At 34.8% G+C, this 19,654-nt stretch overlaps 2 protein-coding genes and 1 pseudogene across 2 annotated transcripts; all 3 read right to left on the minus strand.

Moving 5' to 3' along the window:
• Positions 1–769: 769 nt before the first annotated feature.
• On the minus strand, positions 770–2,879 carry LOC132645503 (uncharacterized; annotated as a pseudogene).
• Positions 2,880–3,021: 142 nt separating this feature from the next.
• On the minus strand, positions 3,022–4,257 carry LOC132645504 (uncharacterized). Its single transcript, XM_060362516.1, has one exon. The coding sequence runs from the start codon at positions 4,049–4,051 to the stop codon at positions 3,254–3,256; it is 798 nt and encodes a 265-aa protein (XP_060218499.1). The 5' UTR covers positions 4,052–4,257; the 3' UTR covers positions 3,022–3,253.
• Positions 4,258–10,531: 6,274 nt separating this feature from the next.
• LOC132645506 (BAG family molecular chaperone regulator 6) lies at positions 10,532–15,740 on the minus strand. The gene is made up of 3 exons (XM_060362517.1): positions 15,577–15,740; positions 12,930–14,863; positions 10,532–12,567 (listed from the first exon to the last, which is right to left on the minus strand). Exons 2-3 carry the CDS (start codon positions 14,796–14,798, stop codon positions 10,651–10,653), a joined length of 3,786 nt encoding a protein of 1,261 aa, XP_060218500.1. The 5' UTR covers positions 14,799–14,863; positions 15,577–15,740; the 3' UTR covers positions 10,532–10,650.
• Positions 15,741–19,654: the final 3,914 nt, after the last annotated feature.

Below are 19,654 nucleotides of genomic sequence, written 5' to 3' on the forward strand. Positions count from 1 at the left end.
TTTTAGGGGTATCTTGTGTTGTTTTTCCCAGATAAAATAACTACAAGAGAAAAGGATGAGGATTCTTCGATTTAAATGTAGTAGTGATTATCTTCAATTTTTTGAAGTCAAATTTGGTTTCTACTGCTTTTCAGTTTGTTAATGTATTTTTCAACAATTCAATTAAAACCGTTCTTATAGAAAAAACCGGCTGCAATTATTGAATAGACATTGAGACGTACAATAATTCTAATTAGTTATAATCAACTAGAAGTATGTTCGACGTTACAGGTAAAAGAAAAGGACAATTGAATAGGTCTTGTTGCATTATTAGTTTAGCTGGTGGACTAATCAAATTAACTTTTTCTAAAACTAGTTTTGTGATAGATTTATCAGTAATTCGCTTTCTCCAATACCGTAAGATAAAGTTCAATTGTCACAAAGCACGTTGAAAGTGAGATCTTTTTACGGCTATGAGTTGTTTTGAATTTTAGTAGAAATTTGTTGCTCTTACTTATTACTAATCCAATTTCCAGAGTACTAACAAAAGACTTGCAGCTTGTGTGTTTCAACCCCTTATCATTGTAAAATTTAAAAGGTCTATGGACTTGCCTTTTATACTTTTGTTCTGTGCCTTTGGTTAATACTTAACAGGTTAATCAGATGAGTTCAATATTAGAAAGTGTTTTTTTTTTTTTTTAAATCTGTTCCAAAATTAAAACTTCAGAAAAAACACAGTGCACGTAGGATGAAATTTTCTCTGACTTCTCAGGTATAGAAATTTTTTCTAAAGGCATGTCGAAGAATTTTGCAGCTTAAAATTTGACAAAATTGCCTCAACTCTATGGTGCAGCTGACAAATCAATGACCAAGGAAAAAAAGAAGCTCAGCCCCAAAACCTACTAATGAAACCTTTCTTATCTTTCTTCATACGAGCGTCCAGTGATGGGAACTCAATAAGGTTATAAGCCAGGTCCAATACGATGGGATTACGAGGAACTGGTTGGAAGCCAGGTGGAAAATTTTCAATTCGAGGAACAGCCTTCATGTTGGCTTCACCAACAGCTGATTCGTATGTATCCATTTTCTCCATGAGAAGTTTCTCCATCTTCTTATCAGTTCCATTCAATGATATGTTTGATATCTTTTTCGAGAGATTTTCTAGAGCCTTTTCCTCCTCCATAATTCCCTTGGCATGCTCAACACAGCTGTTAGACCTGCTCTCGTTATGCAGTGTTCTCAGTTCCTTGATCATGACCTGATCAGCAGCATTCACGGACTGCAGCTTCATAAGAGCTGTATCAGCTAAAGAACGAGCTCGAAAGTACAAGGCATAAGCTTCTGTCCTCTTTCCCGCCGAACTGTAGGACTTTCCTAAGTAGAAGCACCTTTCTTCTTGGAAAACCATACTTTTTAGCTCGCACTCTTCAGCTAAGGCAACTTCTTCCATTTTTCTATCTCTACCAGAACTAACTAGATCAGCAGTATTCTGTAACACTAGATCATACAGCCGAACAAGATCCTCCGGCTTTGTGACCTTTTCATTTTTATCATCACGGACCAGCTTGCTTTTAGCTATTTTAACTAGCAACTGATTCCGCTCAATGGTTCGCTGCCCTAAAATCGCACCAATGGCTTTATCCAGTCCACTTAACTCATCCTTCACATTTTCCGAATTAGCAGCCGTAACCAGGTCATTCCGGATGCAGCTCCTGGCTTCATGATATGCTGCAAATATTTTGTCATATAACACAAGTTTCTTCTCTGCTGGAAGAGAATCAGCGGCTGAGCCATGGATATCTTTCTCCAGTTCCTGAGCTTTCAGAATGGACACCCGTGTCTTTGCATTTGAAATTGGAAATCTATTTCCAAGCCAATGGAATTCTGTCATAGATGCGACCTGCTGAGATCTTGCCTCTGCCATAGCAGCCTCCAACTTTGCTTTGAAAAGGTCCAGTGCAGGCCCTTCCATTTCACCGATGGAAACGAGTTCAGAAGTTTGTAAGTTAGACTCACCAATCTGGTGTAAGCAATATCTGATACTAGGTTCTAGTTCCTCAACCTGCTCACGGCACAATACTTGGTTCTCTAGATCTCCATATTTTCCAAGTTCCTCATACACAGCCCTGGTGCTTCACTTTAGAGCAACGTCCCAATTTTGATCTTGTTCAAACAAAACTCCCTTTCATGTATGCAGCATAAGCCTCTGCTTCTAAAGATGTTCTTGAATCTCCCTTGATGGAACATAATTCCTGGAAATGACCCATTTAACGGCCTTTCTCAACCGACCAATGAGATAACTTCTTTGGCGAGCATTTGGTTGATCAGGCAATGTTTTCTTTTCCATAGCATGACTCCAAGCTCTCTCAGCTGTATAGAGAACCAAGTTGAGAAACCTCACTTCAGTGACTGTATTTACTGAAATTGGACGCTTAGTGTACTTCAAACGTCCGTGAGTGAAATTGAGGGATTGATATAATCTCCTTAATCTAGCCGTACAATACCTCCTGTAACGAGCGTAATCACCGAATCGTAATCCATGCTGCATTTGAGCAGATTTAAAAGCTGTAACACATTGACGGAGAACTTAGGGTTACTGATCTGATCAGAAGAAATACAACTCTGTTCATCGATTTCCATGGCGGAACTTTCCATGTGATTTGGCGCCATTGTGGAGAAATTAGCTTTACCTAAGTTTTCTAATTCACCTTTCACCAGTCCCCCAATATTAGAAAGCTTATCAACTGTTACCACCATAAAGTGTAAGAGTATAAAGCTAAAAGATTTTTACATTTCTACATAGAAATACCTCACTGGTTTAGAGATATTAAGTTAAACAGTTTCAATTTTGATGACAAGAACCGTTTGCAATCTCAATGCATCTACTTGATTCTTGATTAATGAAATTCACATTACCAGATCAAAAAAGTTACAAGGTAAAATAACACTAACTATTATGCATGTCTGCTCTAGTTGTTTATTTAAAAAACAAAAAACATCTATATATCACCTAAGAAAGATCAAGGGAATACAAAATAGCAGTTTGATTCAAATAAGCTCCATAAGCAGAATCAAGAACAAGAAGCTACAAACTAGATTACATCACAAATGTTAATTGCTAATCAAACGTAACCAAAAATTGCAATGAAATAACAAATGAATGATTAAAATCTGGAATTAAGGAGACTAAAAGGGTGGAAATGAAATGGACTATTATAGTGTGTGCTAAATTTGCTCATCTTGTTATAGCAAAAAATCAAATCTGGACCGTTCATTATGGCTCCTTCTCAAAGGATTCAGCCCAGAACCCTGAATTCTGATCCAACGGTCGCAATTGAATCTTCTTTTGCATCATTAATCCACACAACAAACCTCCACCGTCCGATGATTTCAAATCATTCTTTCCCGCCATCACTGTTCTTACACAATTCCAATCTGTCAACGCTGTTGAAACAACCGACGACGACGATGATGAAGAAGTCGTCGAATCAGTACCGTCCGAATAATCAAAATCACAAGATCCAACGGTCCCAATTGATGATTGTTCACTCCTCTTCGATCCTACACGGCGTCGTCTCCCCCATTTACCACCATTCTCTTTCTCTTGCATCAAATCACGGAAACATACAGCAGTTAATCCATTCAATAACGTAAAATCAGTACTACTATAAACCGAAGCAGCGATATTCAAAACTCCATGGAATCTTCCAGAAGGTCGTCGCACTTGTACAGCTGTAAAAGCCGGAGTTGCAGTACTAATTCCAGAGTACATATTACTCATCAGTAATCGTACGGTACCGATGAGATGATCCTTGATATAACCAACGGCGTAGATTTCAACTGACACACCGGAGGTATCGCTGGAAATGAAATCTGGTGTTACACGGAAGAGGAATTTGTCGTTCCAAGTAGGGTTCTCGCCGCCGAAACTATCGATTTTGGAACGGAGTTTGGTGGATGAGTCAATCCAGAGTAAGGCGTAGGTTTGCATACGGCGCAAGTTAGCGACTGGGGTTTTGAGGGATTGAGCAGAGATTAAGTTTATCTCCAGAATTTGAGTTCCCTCTTCCATGGTGAAATTAACTACTTTGTGTGCTAATAATACATTGAAAATTGATGGTTTAGTAAGAACAAGAATTGAATTAGAGTATTTCTTGATTTCAATTCATGGTTTTGAGAAAAGAGTCCACGCGACTCTCCCTGCCGCCGGCCAAATGTTTATCTTTTGGAATTACATATATACCCTGGACGAAACTGTTTCATGGATTGTTGGGCTGGGCTGACCCGGGTGTCGATTTGTGAGCATAAATGGGGGCTCTGTTTGCACCCGCTTATTTAACTTGTACTCAATTCTTCTAAATTATTTAACTTGTAATAGTATTCCCTCGTTCCCAAATTATTTATTGTGATTTTTAAAAATAGTTGTCTCAAATTATTTATCGTTTTAAAAGTTCAAGATAAAATTGATTATTTTTTTCCTATTTCACTGTAGTATTTATTGTTGTTGAACACTACAAATACCTTAATTATGGGGTAATGTTATGATTGTTCAAATACTAATGAAGGATAAAAATAGTTAAAAGTCCCTCCTAGTTAATGTTTCTTAAGGAGCGTTAAAAGAGAATTATGATAGATGATTTGAGACGGAGGGAGTAATAAACTTCGGACAAAAAGTTCCGCTTCTTCAACATAATTGATATCATCTTCCAGACTTCCCTGTATAAGGTGATGATATTAGCTTTCAGGTAACACGTAATTCTTACTGGATTATGTCTTTTATAGTAATGTTTGACCATATTACGATATCGTTGAATGTTAAAATAAGTTTACCTCATAAATAATCTTGACTCAATTAAAGCTGCGTTTGTGTACATTGCCATTAATATTTCTTTTAAAATTGAAGCCCTCACCTTAAAAATATTTGAAGTTTTGCTTAAATGTCTAAACTTAAGTTATATGTGCTTGATGTTCATGAAAAATGTCTGAACTTTAGCTATACGTGCCTGAAGTTCATGCCAAAAAAATTTAAATATCAATCATTTGCGCCTGAATTTTACTCATGTATGTGACCTCCCAACTTCAGACAACATTTATGCAACTTCAGCGCCGTATGTGTGTGTGATGTGATGTTATCCCGAAAGTGGATAATTTTGCAATTTTTTAACACTGTAGGTGTGACTTAAATGGTGGTCTCAAGTTCGGCTATCCGTACACTTCACCTAATTCTTGAATGGACTGCTTATTACATCCTCCCTTAATTTAATTACAATTTATATAAACCTCCCCAATTTTTTTTGTAAATTATCATGTCTTTATTTTTTGGTTCTTATATAGATGGTGATTGGTTGGGTAGCTCAGCGTTACGTGTTTGAGGTGCACTAAACTTCTTCGATGCTTCGTGAGAATGTTTAAACACATCGAAGTCATAAGGTTGAAGTATTTTGTTTGACTGTTTGACGGGAAAGAATATAGATACCTCCTTGTTAAATTTACTCGTTATCATTCTAATATATATAACACGCTTTTTTCTTTTAAATCTTCCAAAAAAGATTAACATAATTAACTAAAATAACGTTTTGGACAAGAATTCTAATTAAGTTCCATAACCTCTCATATATCCAGAGATGAACTTTAGAAAGATACAATCGCCACCAAAATATAACCACTGGTTTATCTCTTCAAAGTAACAAAAGTTCCCTTAGCTTCTTTTTCATTTTCCTTTTTAAAATAATCGTCTTTTTCGGTTAATTTTTAAGGCCCTCCTTTAATTTGTTTGATGTAAGAGTTCAACCCATTACCATAAATCAGCCAGATTGAAGAATTATCTTCGTCAAACAACCTCCTCAATTCAGATATAATCTTTAGGTGTTGACTGAATGTTGAGCTTTTAGTTCATACATCTAGCTGCCTTGTTCTGCACGTGCAAAAGTTCAGTAGCTTAATGCGTCCAATTAGTGTTTGATTTTTCTTAAGAGAAGCAATGAAAGTATGTTTTATTTAACCTTTTCACGCTTAATCATAGTTAATTAATATACATTCTTACCTAATTTAATAATTTAATTATAATAAATTTACATGATTTGACGTTAAACACAGTAACACACTATATAAGTACTTACTGGGAGCATTTAATATAATTTTTACATTCTACTTGACAACTTTGTGATATATGATTAAAGGATCTGTCTTCACAAATAAATATTTTGCTGAATGAATTCCAGTTCGACTAGAAAAGTATATATCTTTTATAGTATCAATTAACTATTTGGCTAGTATAGCAAAATTAGTTAATTTCAAGGACCTAACTGAGAAAAGAGTAACGTGTGGATAATATAGTTAATATTATGTTATATAATTCAAATAAACAAAATCTGTAATATAAAATTTCAATTGATTTAGTCGAAAGTAGATGTTAATTGATTTTAAAATCCTAATTCTTAGGACTGTCTACATAGTCCAAATTAAGAAAGATTTAATGAGAAAAATAAATCCTAAATTACTTATATATATCTAGTTAATTACGGTTGGAAGAATAACTCAAGTTGGAGTAAGAAATTAAATTTGTTTAGAATTTGATGTTTTAATTCATCTCTCAGAGTAGTGAAATTCATATAGGAATAAGTTTTTATATTTATAGGCAAAGTAGATTTCTTACTACTTATAAATAGGGGTGTAGTGAAATTCATATAGGAATAAGTTTTTATATTTATAGGCAAAGTAAGTTTCTTACTACTTATAAATAGGGGTGTAATGAAATTCATATAGGAATAAGTTTTTATATTTATAGGCAAAGTAGGTTTCTTACTACTTATAAATAGGGGTGTTGCATATTTTCATATATTACTATTATATATAAGAGCAAATGTGGGACTTTTTGTAGTCCTCACATTATGCTTTGCCCTCTGATGCTCCATGTGGCTGCTTACTTTTGCTTTCTTTCATAGCCATGCCCACTTGGTCTCTCTAATTGGATCATATGTCTTTTTTTTTCTTTTTTCTTTCGTGTATGTCTAAAAATATAGTCCTTACATTTCAATTTATGTGAACCTTTTCGGAATACGAGAGATCAAACTTTATAACTTTGACTGTAAATTTTGATATAGATTTTTCAAGTTGGTAAAAATATACTTTATATATTTAGAAACTATATAAAAAATATTATAAGTCATGATACTTTATAATTCAAATAATTTAGAAAAAATGTAAGAAAAACGTGATCAAAGAAGCATCTCGTAGACTCTCCAAACAGTAAAAGGTTCACATAAATTGAAACAGGGGAGTATTTTTTACTTGTTTATTTTAACAAATCACGAAAGCTTTATTAATTCTTCCTATATTACCCTTATCATTAAGTAACTATGTAGAGTATTGATAATCAAACTTAAATTTTCAAGCATAATTAATAAGGGTAATTAGTATATTTTACTCCTAATAAATAATTTCTTAAGAGAAGTGCTGAGTCAATGAGAGACAAGTAAAAAAGAATCAAGGGAGTACCTTTCACATTATTTGTTATTACATATTTTCCTAAAATTTATTCAACTTTGGAGTCACTATTCATTTCAATCAGAGCATTTATTAGATCTTACTACTTAGTACCCTAATTCTTTTCTTTGGATGTGTTTATGAAGGAAAATATTATGTTAAAACTATTTTTCATCAAAAATAAGTGTGTTCTTACTTATTTTCTTGTATTGGTACGTAAGCAAAAAATATTATCTTAAAATCATTTGTATATAATCTAAACAAGTACTATGGGATGTGGGGTTAGGGCTGGGGTGCGGTGGGTGGTGGGGATGGGGGCTACGGGGGTGGGGTACTAAAAATGAGGTGTATTGGAGAGCGGGGAAGACACAATGAATGTGAAATTTCATTTGTGGAATTCGATTTTCCTGCTTCTCCTAGAGAAAATGTTTTTAAATAATTTTGACCAACCCAATATGAAAACATTAAAAAAAAATTTTTGATAATTATTCTTCTCCATACCAAACACACACTTTATTTGTTTTAAACCTCCAAAAACTTGCTTCTTTAGTGAATATTGAATATTGTGTCCCTTTGTATTTGCTAATTCTCCTTCAAAACTTCCTCATAAATAATTTATTCTTTAAAATTATTCAATTATGACTAAGAAACTTTAATAATTACCAATAAGACATGATTAATGTGTTGTTAAATTAAATTAATTATACAATAGAAAAATGTGATACAAATAATTTATATTTTAATAATTAAATTTTGTTATTTTTAGATCATGAGTTTGGGCTTGGCACGGCCTCGTGCAACTAGTACTAGAGAATAGAGGAGAATTATAGAGCACATTCATTTGTGATATTCTGAATAAAATATTTTCCACTCAGTTACATATTTTCCATTCAGTTACCTTGTCCATCAACTTATCACCTTATATCAGTGTTTTAAAAGGCGTTTTTGAGGCGAGCCTCGGGGCGAGCCCCGGGGCGGGGCGTACCAAAAATGCCTCGGGGCGATGGGTCGGGGCGCAAGTCCCCAAAGGCGTACGCCCAGCAATTTGGGGCGTACGCCCAGGCGTTTGGGGCGAGTTTTTTTTTTGTTGGGGCGAGTTTTTTTTTGTTGGGGCGTAAGTCCAGAAAACTTCTTCAAACTAAAACGAAATTTGTTAAATAAGTCCTTAGTATAATGCCCAAATTTTCAAAAGTCAACATGTAATTACTCAAATATTTTAAAAAGGAACTGAAACATTAAATTTAAAAGTCAAGACCTTTTTTTATTGCTAGAATGCCTAATATATGTTCTTTTCCAATTATTTATCTTGTCTTCTACTATCTCAAAAAAGTAACGAGCAGTCACTTATACTTGTAAGTACGTATAATAGATTGTTCTAATTAGTTTTTTTGTGGGGGTGGAGTATGTATATGTGTGTGTATATATATATATATATATATATATATATATATATATATATATATCACTTATTTATTGTTTTCTTCAATTTTTTACGTTATTTAACCAATTTAAAAGTATTTATTATAATTATATCATTTTATAAAATACTAAAAATTAAAGTCCCATGAGGCTTACGCCTCGTGCCTCGGGGCTTACGCCTCGCTGAGGCAGACATAAAACGCCTCGCCTTACGCCCCCGCCTTTTAAAACACTGCCTTATATATCAAAGTGACCCTAAATTAGAGGAAATTTTCTCTAAAATAAAACACGGAATATAACTATATATTCTACTATACAGTTTACGTTGTTTCCTTGTTCTAGACTTCTACGTGTGTTGTTCATATTACAACAATGGCGTATTCCTCATCAGGGCCGGCAAAATACAGACTTCTAACTGTAGAAGTAAAATCTGCTAAATTTGATGTGAAAAAGAATGGCAAATTCTACGTGAAAATTTATATACATAAAGAGAATCAACTGAAAACAAGTAAGATCAAGATTGGGACCAAGCAGCAATGGAACCAGAAGTTTGTTTTCGTTGTTCCATCCACTAAAAGTTCTAGCCTTCGTTTCGAGATCTTTAAGGCTGGTAAGTTTTTATCACGAGATTCTTTACTAGGTGTGGCTGAATACAAACTGGATACTGAGAGTGAAGAAGATGAAAGTGCTGTATATGATACTGATAATGAATACAAGTCGGATAGTGATTATGAGGATTGTATGTCGTCCACGTCTTGTTCGAAATTTAGGGTTTTGCAGAGTCTTAAGATATGGAGATGTGATAGTGATAAGATCTCAAAGGGAGAGTTGGATGTAGAGATAGAGTTGGCAGGGAAGAATCCATCAATGGTTGGTGCTTTTAACTGGAAACGCTTTGGCATGAAGTATAAAGATTTTATGATGGAGGAGACAAAGAGCAGTTCCAGTGGTGGATGTGTGTGTTTTACTCCTATGGCAGAGCAGAAACGGTTTTAAGCTTTGAACTTTATGAGTTCTGAATTCATAGACAATTATTTCATGTATCAGTGATTGAGTTCTGAATTTGATTTTGATACACTATATATTTAGCAACTTCTTTTACACAACACTTAGGCCAAAGCTACTGAATTTACCAATCTGTATATTCAATAGCTAGCCTATTTATGTGCAGTTCTTGTTCTTCAATTTTTGTAGTTGAGTATAACTTTAATCTTAGTAATTACATTTTTTTTTTTTGGAGAAACTGGTACTGGATGGTTTATCTTAGTAATTACTAGTTCTTACAAAACTTCCTTGTGATCTTGCTTATGGGGAGGAAAATTGATCCACTTTCATGCGAATAATGTTTTTCGTGATATTTTATAGAGCTACTTTATACTTATTCCTCTAACCTCGTTTAGTAACTGTTAGTATTCTTACTATAATTTATTTTTTAATTCATAGCATGCCCTTATTGTTTGAGAAGTGATTACCTATTTCCATTTAAATGCGGATCTAAAGACATGAAAAGAGAATTTAGCAAATTATATAACCTATCGAAGGAGAGAAGGAGAGAATGATGTTAAAGTGAATGAACATCTTGTACTTAACAACTACTGCTACGCTTTACTGCCAAATATAATGCGAAACCAGAAGGGACAACTACTAATTAAGAAGAAAACACATTTATAACTGTTATTCCAGATACATAGCATACAATGAAACAGAGACGGAGACCACATGAACCAAACTACTACTATCAAAAGTAAATCACCAAGATTTATGTTCTCACATTGCCAACCCCACAGCTCTGTCTCCGAGTGAGTCATTCAATGGCTTCACACAGGTTGACCCAGCTGCTGGTACCTTATTGCGTCTCAATTTTAGCTTCTTCTTCCTGGACAATCTCTTCTCCAGATCCTTAACTCTTCCAGAAAGACTGGATATAGCAGTCAGTTGTTCATTCCCTGTTTTGATTAGTTTCTCCATCATCTCCCTTAATTTTTCGTTCTCCTCTATAAGCTTTCTATCGCTCTCAGACAGTGTATCACTAACACAGGATACTTGGCTCGCAGTAGGTGATGATGGTGACATGTCCACTTTCTTCCATTCTTTAAGCTCTTTTGCATCCATAACTTGTACTTCAGTAGGCACGGAACCAAAAGAATGGGCAGCATCAGCAGAATTACCTTCCACTGCATCACATGTCGATGGATATGTGCTGTGGTGCTCCGCTACACCAAGCTTTTTCTCCCCTGACAGCTCTGTCTCAGTAGTTGCAGCTTCTGATGTTGGAGCAGCCATAGCTTTACTTCCATCCACTTCAGCATTATCGGCAGCCACCGATTCTTTCCCTTGCATGTCAAAATTCTCCTCCACATGCATCTGCTCAACTTCCACATTATGCTCTTTGCATTCATTATCGGGTACAGAGACCCCAGCATCATTGCGAGCTGGAAATTCCTCACCTTGCACCTCCATATTTTCCTCCCTAACTTTCTGCTTATCCTGAAAGTGATATTCTTGAACCTCATCATTGGTAACAGTGGATAGTTGAGGCTCTGCTGATTGTTCTTTGATGTTTCCTGAATCAAGGATTTCAATGTCTCTGTCTACTGCATTTTGCATTTTCTGTTGCAGAACCTCATCTGTCTCTGATTCCTCCTTGTTGGTAGTATCTGTTGGCTGGTTTGTGGAGATTGCGTCTTCCTGTGATTGTAGTGAGAAACCATCTGATGCACCATCCATACCAACCTTATCATCCACATCAGAGTTGTTCGCGTCTTCATTTAATGGTGGTCTTGCATCATCTTTCTCCCGTTTGGAAATGTCAATCAGTACTGCTGCATCTCTTTCCTGAACAACTGCATTTCCCTCTAGTCCATTGCTGCTGTCCGTATTCTCCTGCTCCAAAATGACTGGCGTTTCACTCAATGCTTCCAAGGGGTGGTGCTCTAGACTCTCTGTATCAGAGACTCTTTCTTCAGGGATATGTGCAGTAAGGCCTCCTCTGTCATGTTGGAGGATTAAGTCTTTTCTGATTTTATCAGGACCTTGAACACTGGTCTCTTCATCAAGGATTCCTCGAGGGAGTTCTTCCAATTCATCCAAAACGTCACCCTTCTCCTTAAAACCACAACCTATGGCCTGTGAATCAGAATTTGCTATTAGTTCTTCAGAAAATGGATTAGTAGTTGCCAAAGATTGTTCAGCTTCATCATGCTCTTCTAATTTCTCAACTACTGCTGTGTTCTCATCAAGTAACTTATCATTTGCATTTTCGCTAGATTCAAAAGGTTTTTCTGATGCCCCATCTCCCATCTCCAAGTTCTCCATTACCTCCTCAACGTCCTTGGTTTCTTCTTTTCTCACCTGTACCTCTGCATTGCCTATATGATGAGGGTTGGATAGCATGCCTTCCACACAAAGAGGCTGCTCTTCACAGGGTCCCTTTACATCAGACTTTATTCCTTCTCCCCCCTTCGCTAAATCATCACCCCGTTCCAACTTTTTCACCTCCTGGCCTCCCTGCAAGGAAACATTGTCTTCTACCGTACTGCACGTATCCTCACTAGATTTAGCAGTTAAATCCTGTTCACTGCATGTCGGTTGCTCCTTACAGTTCAGAAGATCCAGCTTCTCCTGCAGGCTAACAAGCTCTTTTGCTACAGATTTTCTATTCTCCCTAACAGTTGGATGCAACCCCTGGCAAAGAATAGAAAAGAGATTTTCAATTACTTCAATAGAAAAGAGTGGGAAAAAAAAAAAGACTTATCAGCACAAACTTAATCATATCAGCCATGAAATCACAAACGAAAAACTCAGGTGACATGTACATTGGAATCCTCAAACCTTAAGTGATTTAGGCAGTAGGCCAACGAGTACAAACAAAATCACACAATGCGAATCATGGAGTAAAAAAGCAATACAATCAAGTTGATTTTACATAACCAATCTCAGCTGAGTTCAGAAGTAAAAACATAAAACAACGGTTCCACTAGAATGTATATAGAGGAATATTTATTGCATTTTGCATGATGTTTTTGTAATTTATGTCATCCACATACCTGAATAGTGTCGAGCTTCAGCAGGAGATCCATTATGGCTTCAGTGATAATAGTTCTCTGTTTGCTGTCGCCTCCATTGTCAGCTGAGTTCTCCAAATCCTGACAACGGATTTTAAGCTCGGCCATTTGCTCCTTTATTTTGGCTATCTGCTTTAATTTCTTCAGAGGCTCCCACCTCCGCACGTTGAAACCTCGATATGCCGACTGAATCATTGTAGCCGCCTTATCATCTGACAGTTCACTCCTCTTATCTCGTTTCATTTTATCACCTGCATCCGCTTCTCCATTAGCTGCTTTCCTGGCTTCACCTCTCTGATGTCCTTCATTGCTGGACTTAGCTTCTGCAGCTACTCTATTATCAGGATGATCTTTTGTCTCATTTGCTGCTTTACTACCATCGCCCTGGCGTTTCAGATTAGGGAAAACAGTACATTGATCCTGAAGTTTATCTTCTTTGGTCGTCCCTTGGGCAACCTCAACAACTTTTGTCTTGCTTTTACTTGGTTCCACGTCTATGTTTTTTTCCGGCATGCTTGTTGTCGATGATTTGTCTAGTTGAACCTTCTCCTTCTCGTTTGATAAGATGGGAGGTTTGGAGCTGTCACTGCACGGTTCTGCCAATTTCCGTTTACCGCCTGGAGGACTAGGGGACCTTGAACTGCCATTACTGCTTTTCTTCTTAGGCAACGGATCAACCCTCAGACAGACAGGAGGCAACTTGGATGACTTTGTAGGAGAAGAGGACTGATTTTTACCTCCGTCTTGAGTGATTTTCTTCTCTTTAGAATCACCATCACGGTTTTGGGACGCATCCTCCTTTTTTCCATCCAAGACCTTCTCATTCTGCTCCACTTGCTTTACAGGAATGGTTTTTATAACAGAACCTTTATTAACTCCCTTCCCGTGGATTTCACTTCCACTATTCACTTCATGTTCTTCAGAATTGCTTCTCTTCTCTTCAGAATCATCTAACATCGGTTTGATTAATTTTGAGGGGGAGGTTGGCTCCTGCTCAGCAATGAGGCCAGAATCAGACTCCTTATTAACTTTCTCTCCGGCTTCTTCAGGTTTATAAGGCATCCAGAATATTGGAAATGGAAACTGCTTCCTGTTCACATCATTATGATGTTGTTTTCCAGGCAAATCTCCCCTTTGCTTTGGTGACTCCGAGTTGTTCCCATGATGAGGAGGCCATACATTCCAGACATTTGGTTGTTGGAAGGGCCTGAAATTTCCATACGGTTTCACAACTTGTGAATCTTCCTCCTCCTCTTTATCTTTGGATCCATTAGGCTTCATGCGCTCCCCATTTTTCAAGTCACCAGGTGGTAACCACACAGCTGGATAAGGACAATTCTTGAACCCAAGAGGAACCATAGACTCGTTGCTTTCGTTTTCCTTATCCTGGCCATGTTCTTCTATTTTGACACTGCTTCCTCCTTTCTTATTACTACATGGATGATTTGGACAACCACAACAGTGATGATCTCTGTCCATATTCTTTTCATATTCGTAGCGGGGTTGCTCCATGGTAAAATGCGGAGGAGGAACATAATGAGCAGGATGCATCACCGGATATGCAGGATAATTACCGTTGCTGTAGGGAGGTGGTGAAAAATAAGGATAAGGAGGTCTGAACGCACACTGGCTTGTAGAATTGTTATGGATACAGCAACTGTGACACTGGGGTGGATAAGGATGCCCATAGTTACCACCACAAGGCCAAGAATCATAAGGTAAAGTAGATCTAGCTTGATCAATGTTCATATGATGAGAATTCGGTTCGAAGTGGGGATAATAATGAGGATTATAAGGTACTTGGTTCCTTTGGTAAGGATGAGAGTCCATGAACCTGTTCATGGGATACATCTTATACAGCTTGGTTCAGATGCAGGTCCAAATTAAGCTTCACTTACAAGTGTATACGATATTACCTAGAGAAGAAAAATACAGACTTCAGTGGATGCTTAGGAGGAAAAGAATAAAAGGAATACAAGCAAGCAGATTTAAAAAAAAAAAATAAAGAAGCAGCAGCTCTGCATAAAAGTAGTAGTAGCTGGAAAGATCTAAACAGTGCTTATCATCTCCATCACTCTATAGTCAGACAATCTAAGATAATTCTGAGTGCGACTATTACAGAGCATTTTTTTAGACTGACAATTTCCTTCATCTGTTACTAAAACAGTATTTATGGTCTGATCAATCAGCGGACACTGCTTCGCTTTTTAAATGATACAACCAAGAAATTGTACAACTACAAGTTCAAGACATGCAAAAGGAACATTATTTAGGTACAACATCAAATACCCTTTAAGCAAATTTCAAAAGCCCTTTTTTCTTTGGTTGAAGATGGCTGAAAAGCTGCTGTTTTTATTCTGCCATTTGCTCAGAACAATATCTACTCCAAAAGTCCGAATCATCATCAGAATAAAAAGACAGGGTCTTTACTCTTTAGTCTTAGTAGGCCAAATGGCAAGACCACGCAACAACAACAAATTATGTTGGGTTATATATGAATCCTAAAACTATACCCAGTCTCAAAATGATGATCGCGTTCGAATTAGAATGCTTAATGCATCTACCATCATTTCAGAACAAGAATACACAGAAAAGCCGAATATTAAAAAGATTTAAGCAATAAACTTACAGTTAAGAAAGAATAAAAGCTCCGTCCAATCGGTTCCACAAATCCAAATGACTCAATTTCCAGGACAAATCTATCCACCAACCCAACTTCTTTAGTGCTCGAACTTTGCTTCTCTCTTTGTAATAACTGCTCTGAAAATGAAATTTTTCTTTCAATCTGATAAATTGCTTCGCCATTTTCGTATTTATACTCCACATGTTTGAGAAGTTCTACGTCCTTCGAGATGTTTCGCGCGCCAACGTTAGTTAGTTAAGATGTCCCGATATTTCTTCCTTTCCTGCCACGTAATCATTCGGACAACATAGTTGAAACTCAGAGAGGATTAGATGCGGTGGGATACAGCTTATCTCCATGTTCTGCTGAGCTAGGGAAATGACACGTGGATGTTAGCTTAGTTGGCAGCAAGCTATTGCTTTTAGTTTTTGAATTATACGGTAACCGGCAGGGCCAGTCAGAATTTTCCAGAGTTTCCTTTTGCCTCTAGATATTTCCATTCGTCAGCTGACTTTTAATTTTTTAAAATTTTTTGTGGCTTGATTTTTATCATTTTAATTTCTATATAGATACTAGTTACAAAGCATGTGTTAAGTCCGAGCCCAAACTCAAGATATAAATATAGTAATATTTTAGGAGAAATTTCAATAATGTACAATTTAGCACACAAAATTACACTTGCATAGCCATATTTTTAAATTACAAACCCATGACCCAACAAATTATGGCCCCAGCTTGTATATACAACATTATACACCTACTGTAGATAATGTATAAACCTTGTATAAATATGTATAATAATGTATAAAGAACGTGTTTATACACACTTCTACACTGCTACAGGAGATGTTTATACATTAAAGGGGTTTATACAGTATTATACAATGTTTATACACTGTATACAGTTTATACAGTGTTTATATAAGTGTTAAAAATATAACATAATGTATGTGTTTTGTACACACTATACCCTAAAAAAAATCAACATTAGAAAGAGATTTGGAAGGAAAAAATAGCATCTTGGAGTTTGATATTGGGAGAGAGGGGGGGGGGGGGGGGGGTTGCCACTCGGGTAAATAAAAGTTTTTCAATATGGGATGGAGGCTGCAAAATGTAAAAAAAAAAAAAAAAAAAAAGTATGGCCATTTCGGGTAAATAGTTTACCCAAAATGGCATACGATGTTATTTTCCCAATATTTTATTTATAAAAGTATAATCTATTACCTATTTTCTTACTGCATAATTAACAATTCAGTGGAACGTTAAATTTGTATTGTTAATAAGTCTTCATTATTATTAATGCTCTTTAGTCAACTTATTAGATCATTTTAAAACAAAATTATTTATGAGAAAGGAAGGTTGGCAGAAAAATTATCAAATACAAAAAGGACACAAGCGAGTGGACATTCTGTAAAGTAATACTCCCTCCGTTTCAATTTATGTAAACTTTTTTGGAGTACGAGGGTCAAACTTTATAACTTTGACCTTAAATTTTGACATAAATTTTTCAAGTTTGTAAAGATAAAATTTATATATTTAAAAACTATATAAAAAATACTATAAGTTATGATAATTTTTACTTCAAATTATTTAGAAAAAATATAAGGAAAACGTGATCAAAGAACCACCTCGAAGACTCCTCAAATAATAATAGGTTCACATAAATTGAAACAGAGGGAGTATATTTTAATTATGTAAAATAATTACAACTCGGTGAAAATCATAAATTGAAAAATATTGACATTTTTATGAATCCGTGAGCATATAATTTTGTATTTATAGATAGAAATATATTATATTTTAATTTTACTCATAATATTTCATGTAACAATAGTTTATGCTAGCTAAATGTGGCGATTTAATGTTAGTTTTAGACGAAATTAAGAAGAGAATTAGTTTTATTAAATGAACGCCAAGAATCAATTTAGTTATTCATATATAGTTTATGCTTAAAAATATTAATTCTAAGTTAAAATTGAAATTTATAGTACTTTTTGTAATTTTAATATCTAAATTTTAATTTTAAAATATTAAGTTGATCTTATTCAATTTAGCTTTATAAGTTAGTCAAATTAATACCCTCCCCAGACCCCACGTTGTGGGATTAACTGGGTATGTTGTTGTTGTTGTTGTTAAGTTAGTCAAATTAATTCCGGGAAGATGAAAAATGTCACATAAATTAATACGGGGGCAAGAGTAATTAATAAGATCTAGTAAATCTCCAGTTCAAAACGATAATGCGGCTCCATAATTGCCTATATTTTGCTAATATGTATAATAACAAACAATGTAAAAGATAATTTAATAATCCTTTCAGTTCATATTATATGATGTTTTTATATTGGGCTAGAAAGTAAGAAGCATTTAACTAATATACCTTAATTAAATAGTACCTACTTAATATGATCTTTTGGTTATGTAAAAATTCACTTATCTAAATAACGAAAAATTTGGTATAAAGAAAAACTATTAATAAAGAAAAAGAAAAGATTCACAAAAAGCTACTGCACTACAATCAATATACACCAATTACATAGTTCCACATAAAAATTAATTTAAGATAAAGAATGAGTCAAAAAAATGAGGACATGCTAGGAAAGAAGAAACAAAGCCACGTCTAGCAACACTATAGGGTTAGAATTCTTGTGAGAACTACATATTGCATCCTCCCTTATATATAGTTACAATTTTTTGGTTATGTAAAAAATTCACTTATCTAAATAATAAAAATTCGGTATAAAAAACTATTAATACCTTCTCAGTTATATAAAAAAATTATTCGAATTAAATATGAAAGCTAAGAATACCATATAATATGAACCGAAGGAAGTAAAGAGCAAGAAAAGATTCACAAAAAGTTACTACAATTCAATATACACCAATTACATATGCCCACATAAAAATTTACTTAAGATAAAGAATGAGTTCAAAAAATTGATAATAGGCAAGGAAAGGACAAAACAAAGTCATGTGTAACAATACCATTGGATTAGAATTCTTGAGGACTACAAAAATTTGGAATTCTCCCTTATATATAGTAGTAAAATATACATCAATTACATATGCCCACATAAAAATTGACTTAAGACAAAGAATGAATCTAAAAAATGATAATAGGCAAAGAAAAGACAAAACAAAGCCATGTGTAGCAACATCATAGGATTAAGAATCTTTTGAGGACTACAAAAATTTGGGATCTTCTCTTATATATAGTAGTAATAAAATAGATTTCTTTTGATATTTATTAATTTTTCACTCATTATTTTATGTGTCAAGGCTTTATGCTAGTCAAATGTGTTTTAACCTTAGTTTTAGACGAAATTCAATAAATAACTAAATTCATAAAATGAACATCAAGAATCAATTTAGTTATTCATATATGCTTCATACTTAAAAAAATTAATTCTTAGTTAATCAAACAAGAAATCTTAAAGGTAATCTAATCTAGACTGATAACTCTACCTTCATTTTCAATATTAAACAATGTCATTCAATAATTTTTTACTTTCTGTATTTGTAAGCACATATGATATCACTAAAGAAGTAAAATGTTGGATGTTTAATAGAGAGAAAGCATATGGAGAGGAACATATGACTTAAGACATTTTTAAATGTAAAGTAAGACATAATAAACGCTTTAGTTGGGAAAAGAAATTTGCTCTAACAAATCACTCATACCTAGAAATTAAGAAGTCTTTTCACTAAATTATCCTTAATTAAATATTATCAATTTTATATGATTTCTTGATAGTATATAAAAATTAAGTTATCTAAATGAGGATACATGGGACCCTTAACTTTTGGAAAAAATTATTGATAGTTGACAAGTGTAATCTACCTTTGTTGCTTTTTGGGGTATAATTGCCATCAAACTTTTTAAAATTTACCAAACTACATGTAGGTAACTATGTAAATAAAGGTCACATAGGGGTAAAAATGAAAGTTTTGAGGTTTTGAGGACTACAAAAATCATGGATCCTCCCTTATATATAGTTATAAACTGGTAGCGAACAAAATCACATTATTTTACAAATTAGTCCTTTTGTGTAATGTACTTTCTTTTAGTGTGTGGCCCAAAAGATAC

This window comes from Lycium barbarum, chromosome 6 (assembly GCF_019175385.1).
Source record: "Lycium barbarum isolate Lr01 chromosome 6, ASM1917538v2, whole genome shotgun sequence".
Classification (NCBI taxonomy): domain Eukaryota; kingdom Viridiplantae; phylum Streptophyta; class Magnoliopsida; order Solanales; family Solanaceae; genus Lycium; species Lycium barbarum.

What these genes read in the sequence shown, in the direction of transcription:
- LOC132645506 (XM_060362517.1), bottom strand. Translation starts at nt 14,798, where the DNA reads ATGTATCCCATGAACAGGTTCATGGACTCTCATCCTTACCAAAGGAAC. An exon ending in TGAAGCTCGACACTATTCAG is followed by an intron (nt 12,568 to 12,929) that starts GTATGTGGATGA and finishes ATTCTTTGCCAG; the next exon opens with GGGTTGCATCCAACTGTTAG.
- LOC132645504 (XM_060362516.1), bottom strand. Translation starts at nt 4,051, where the DNA reads ATGGAAGAGGGAACTCAAATTCTGGAGATAAACTTAATCTCTGCTCAA.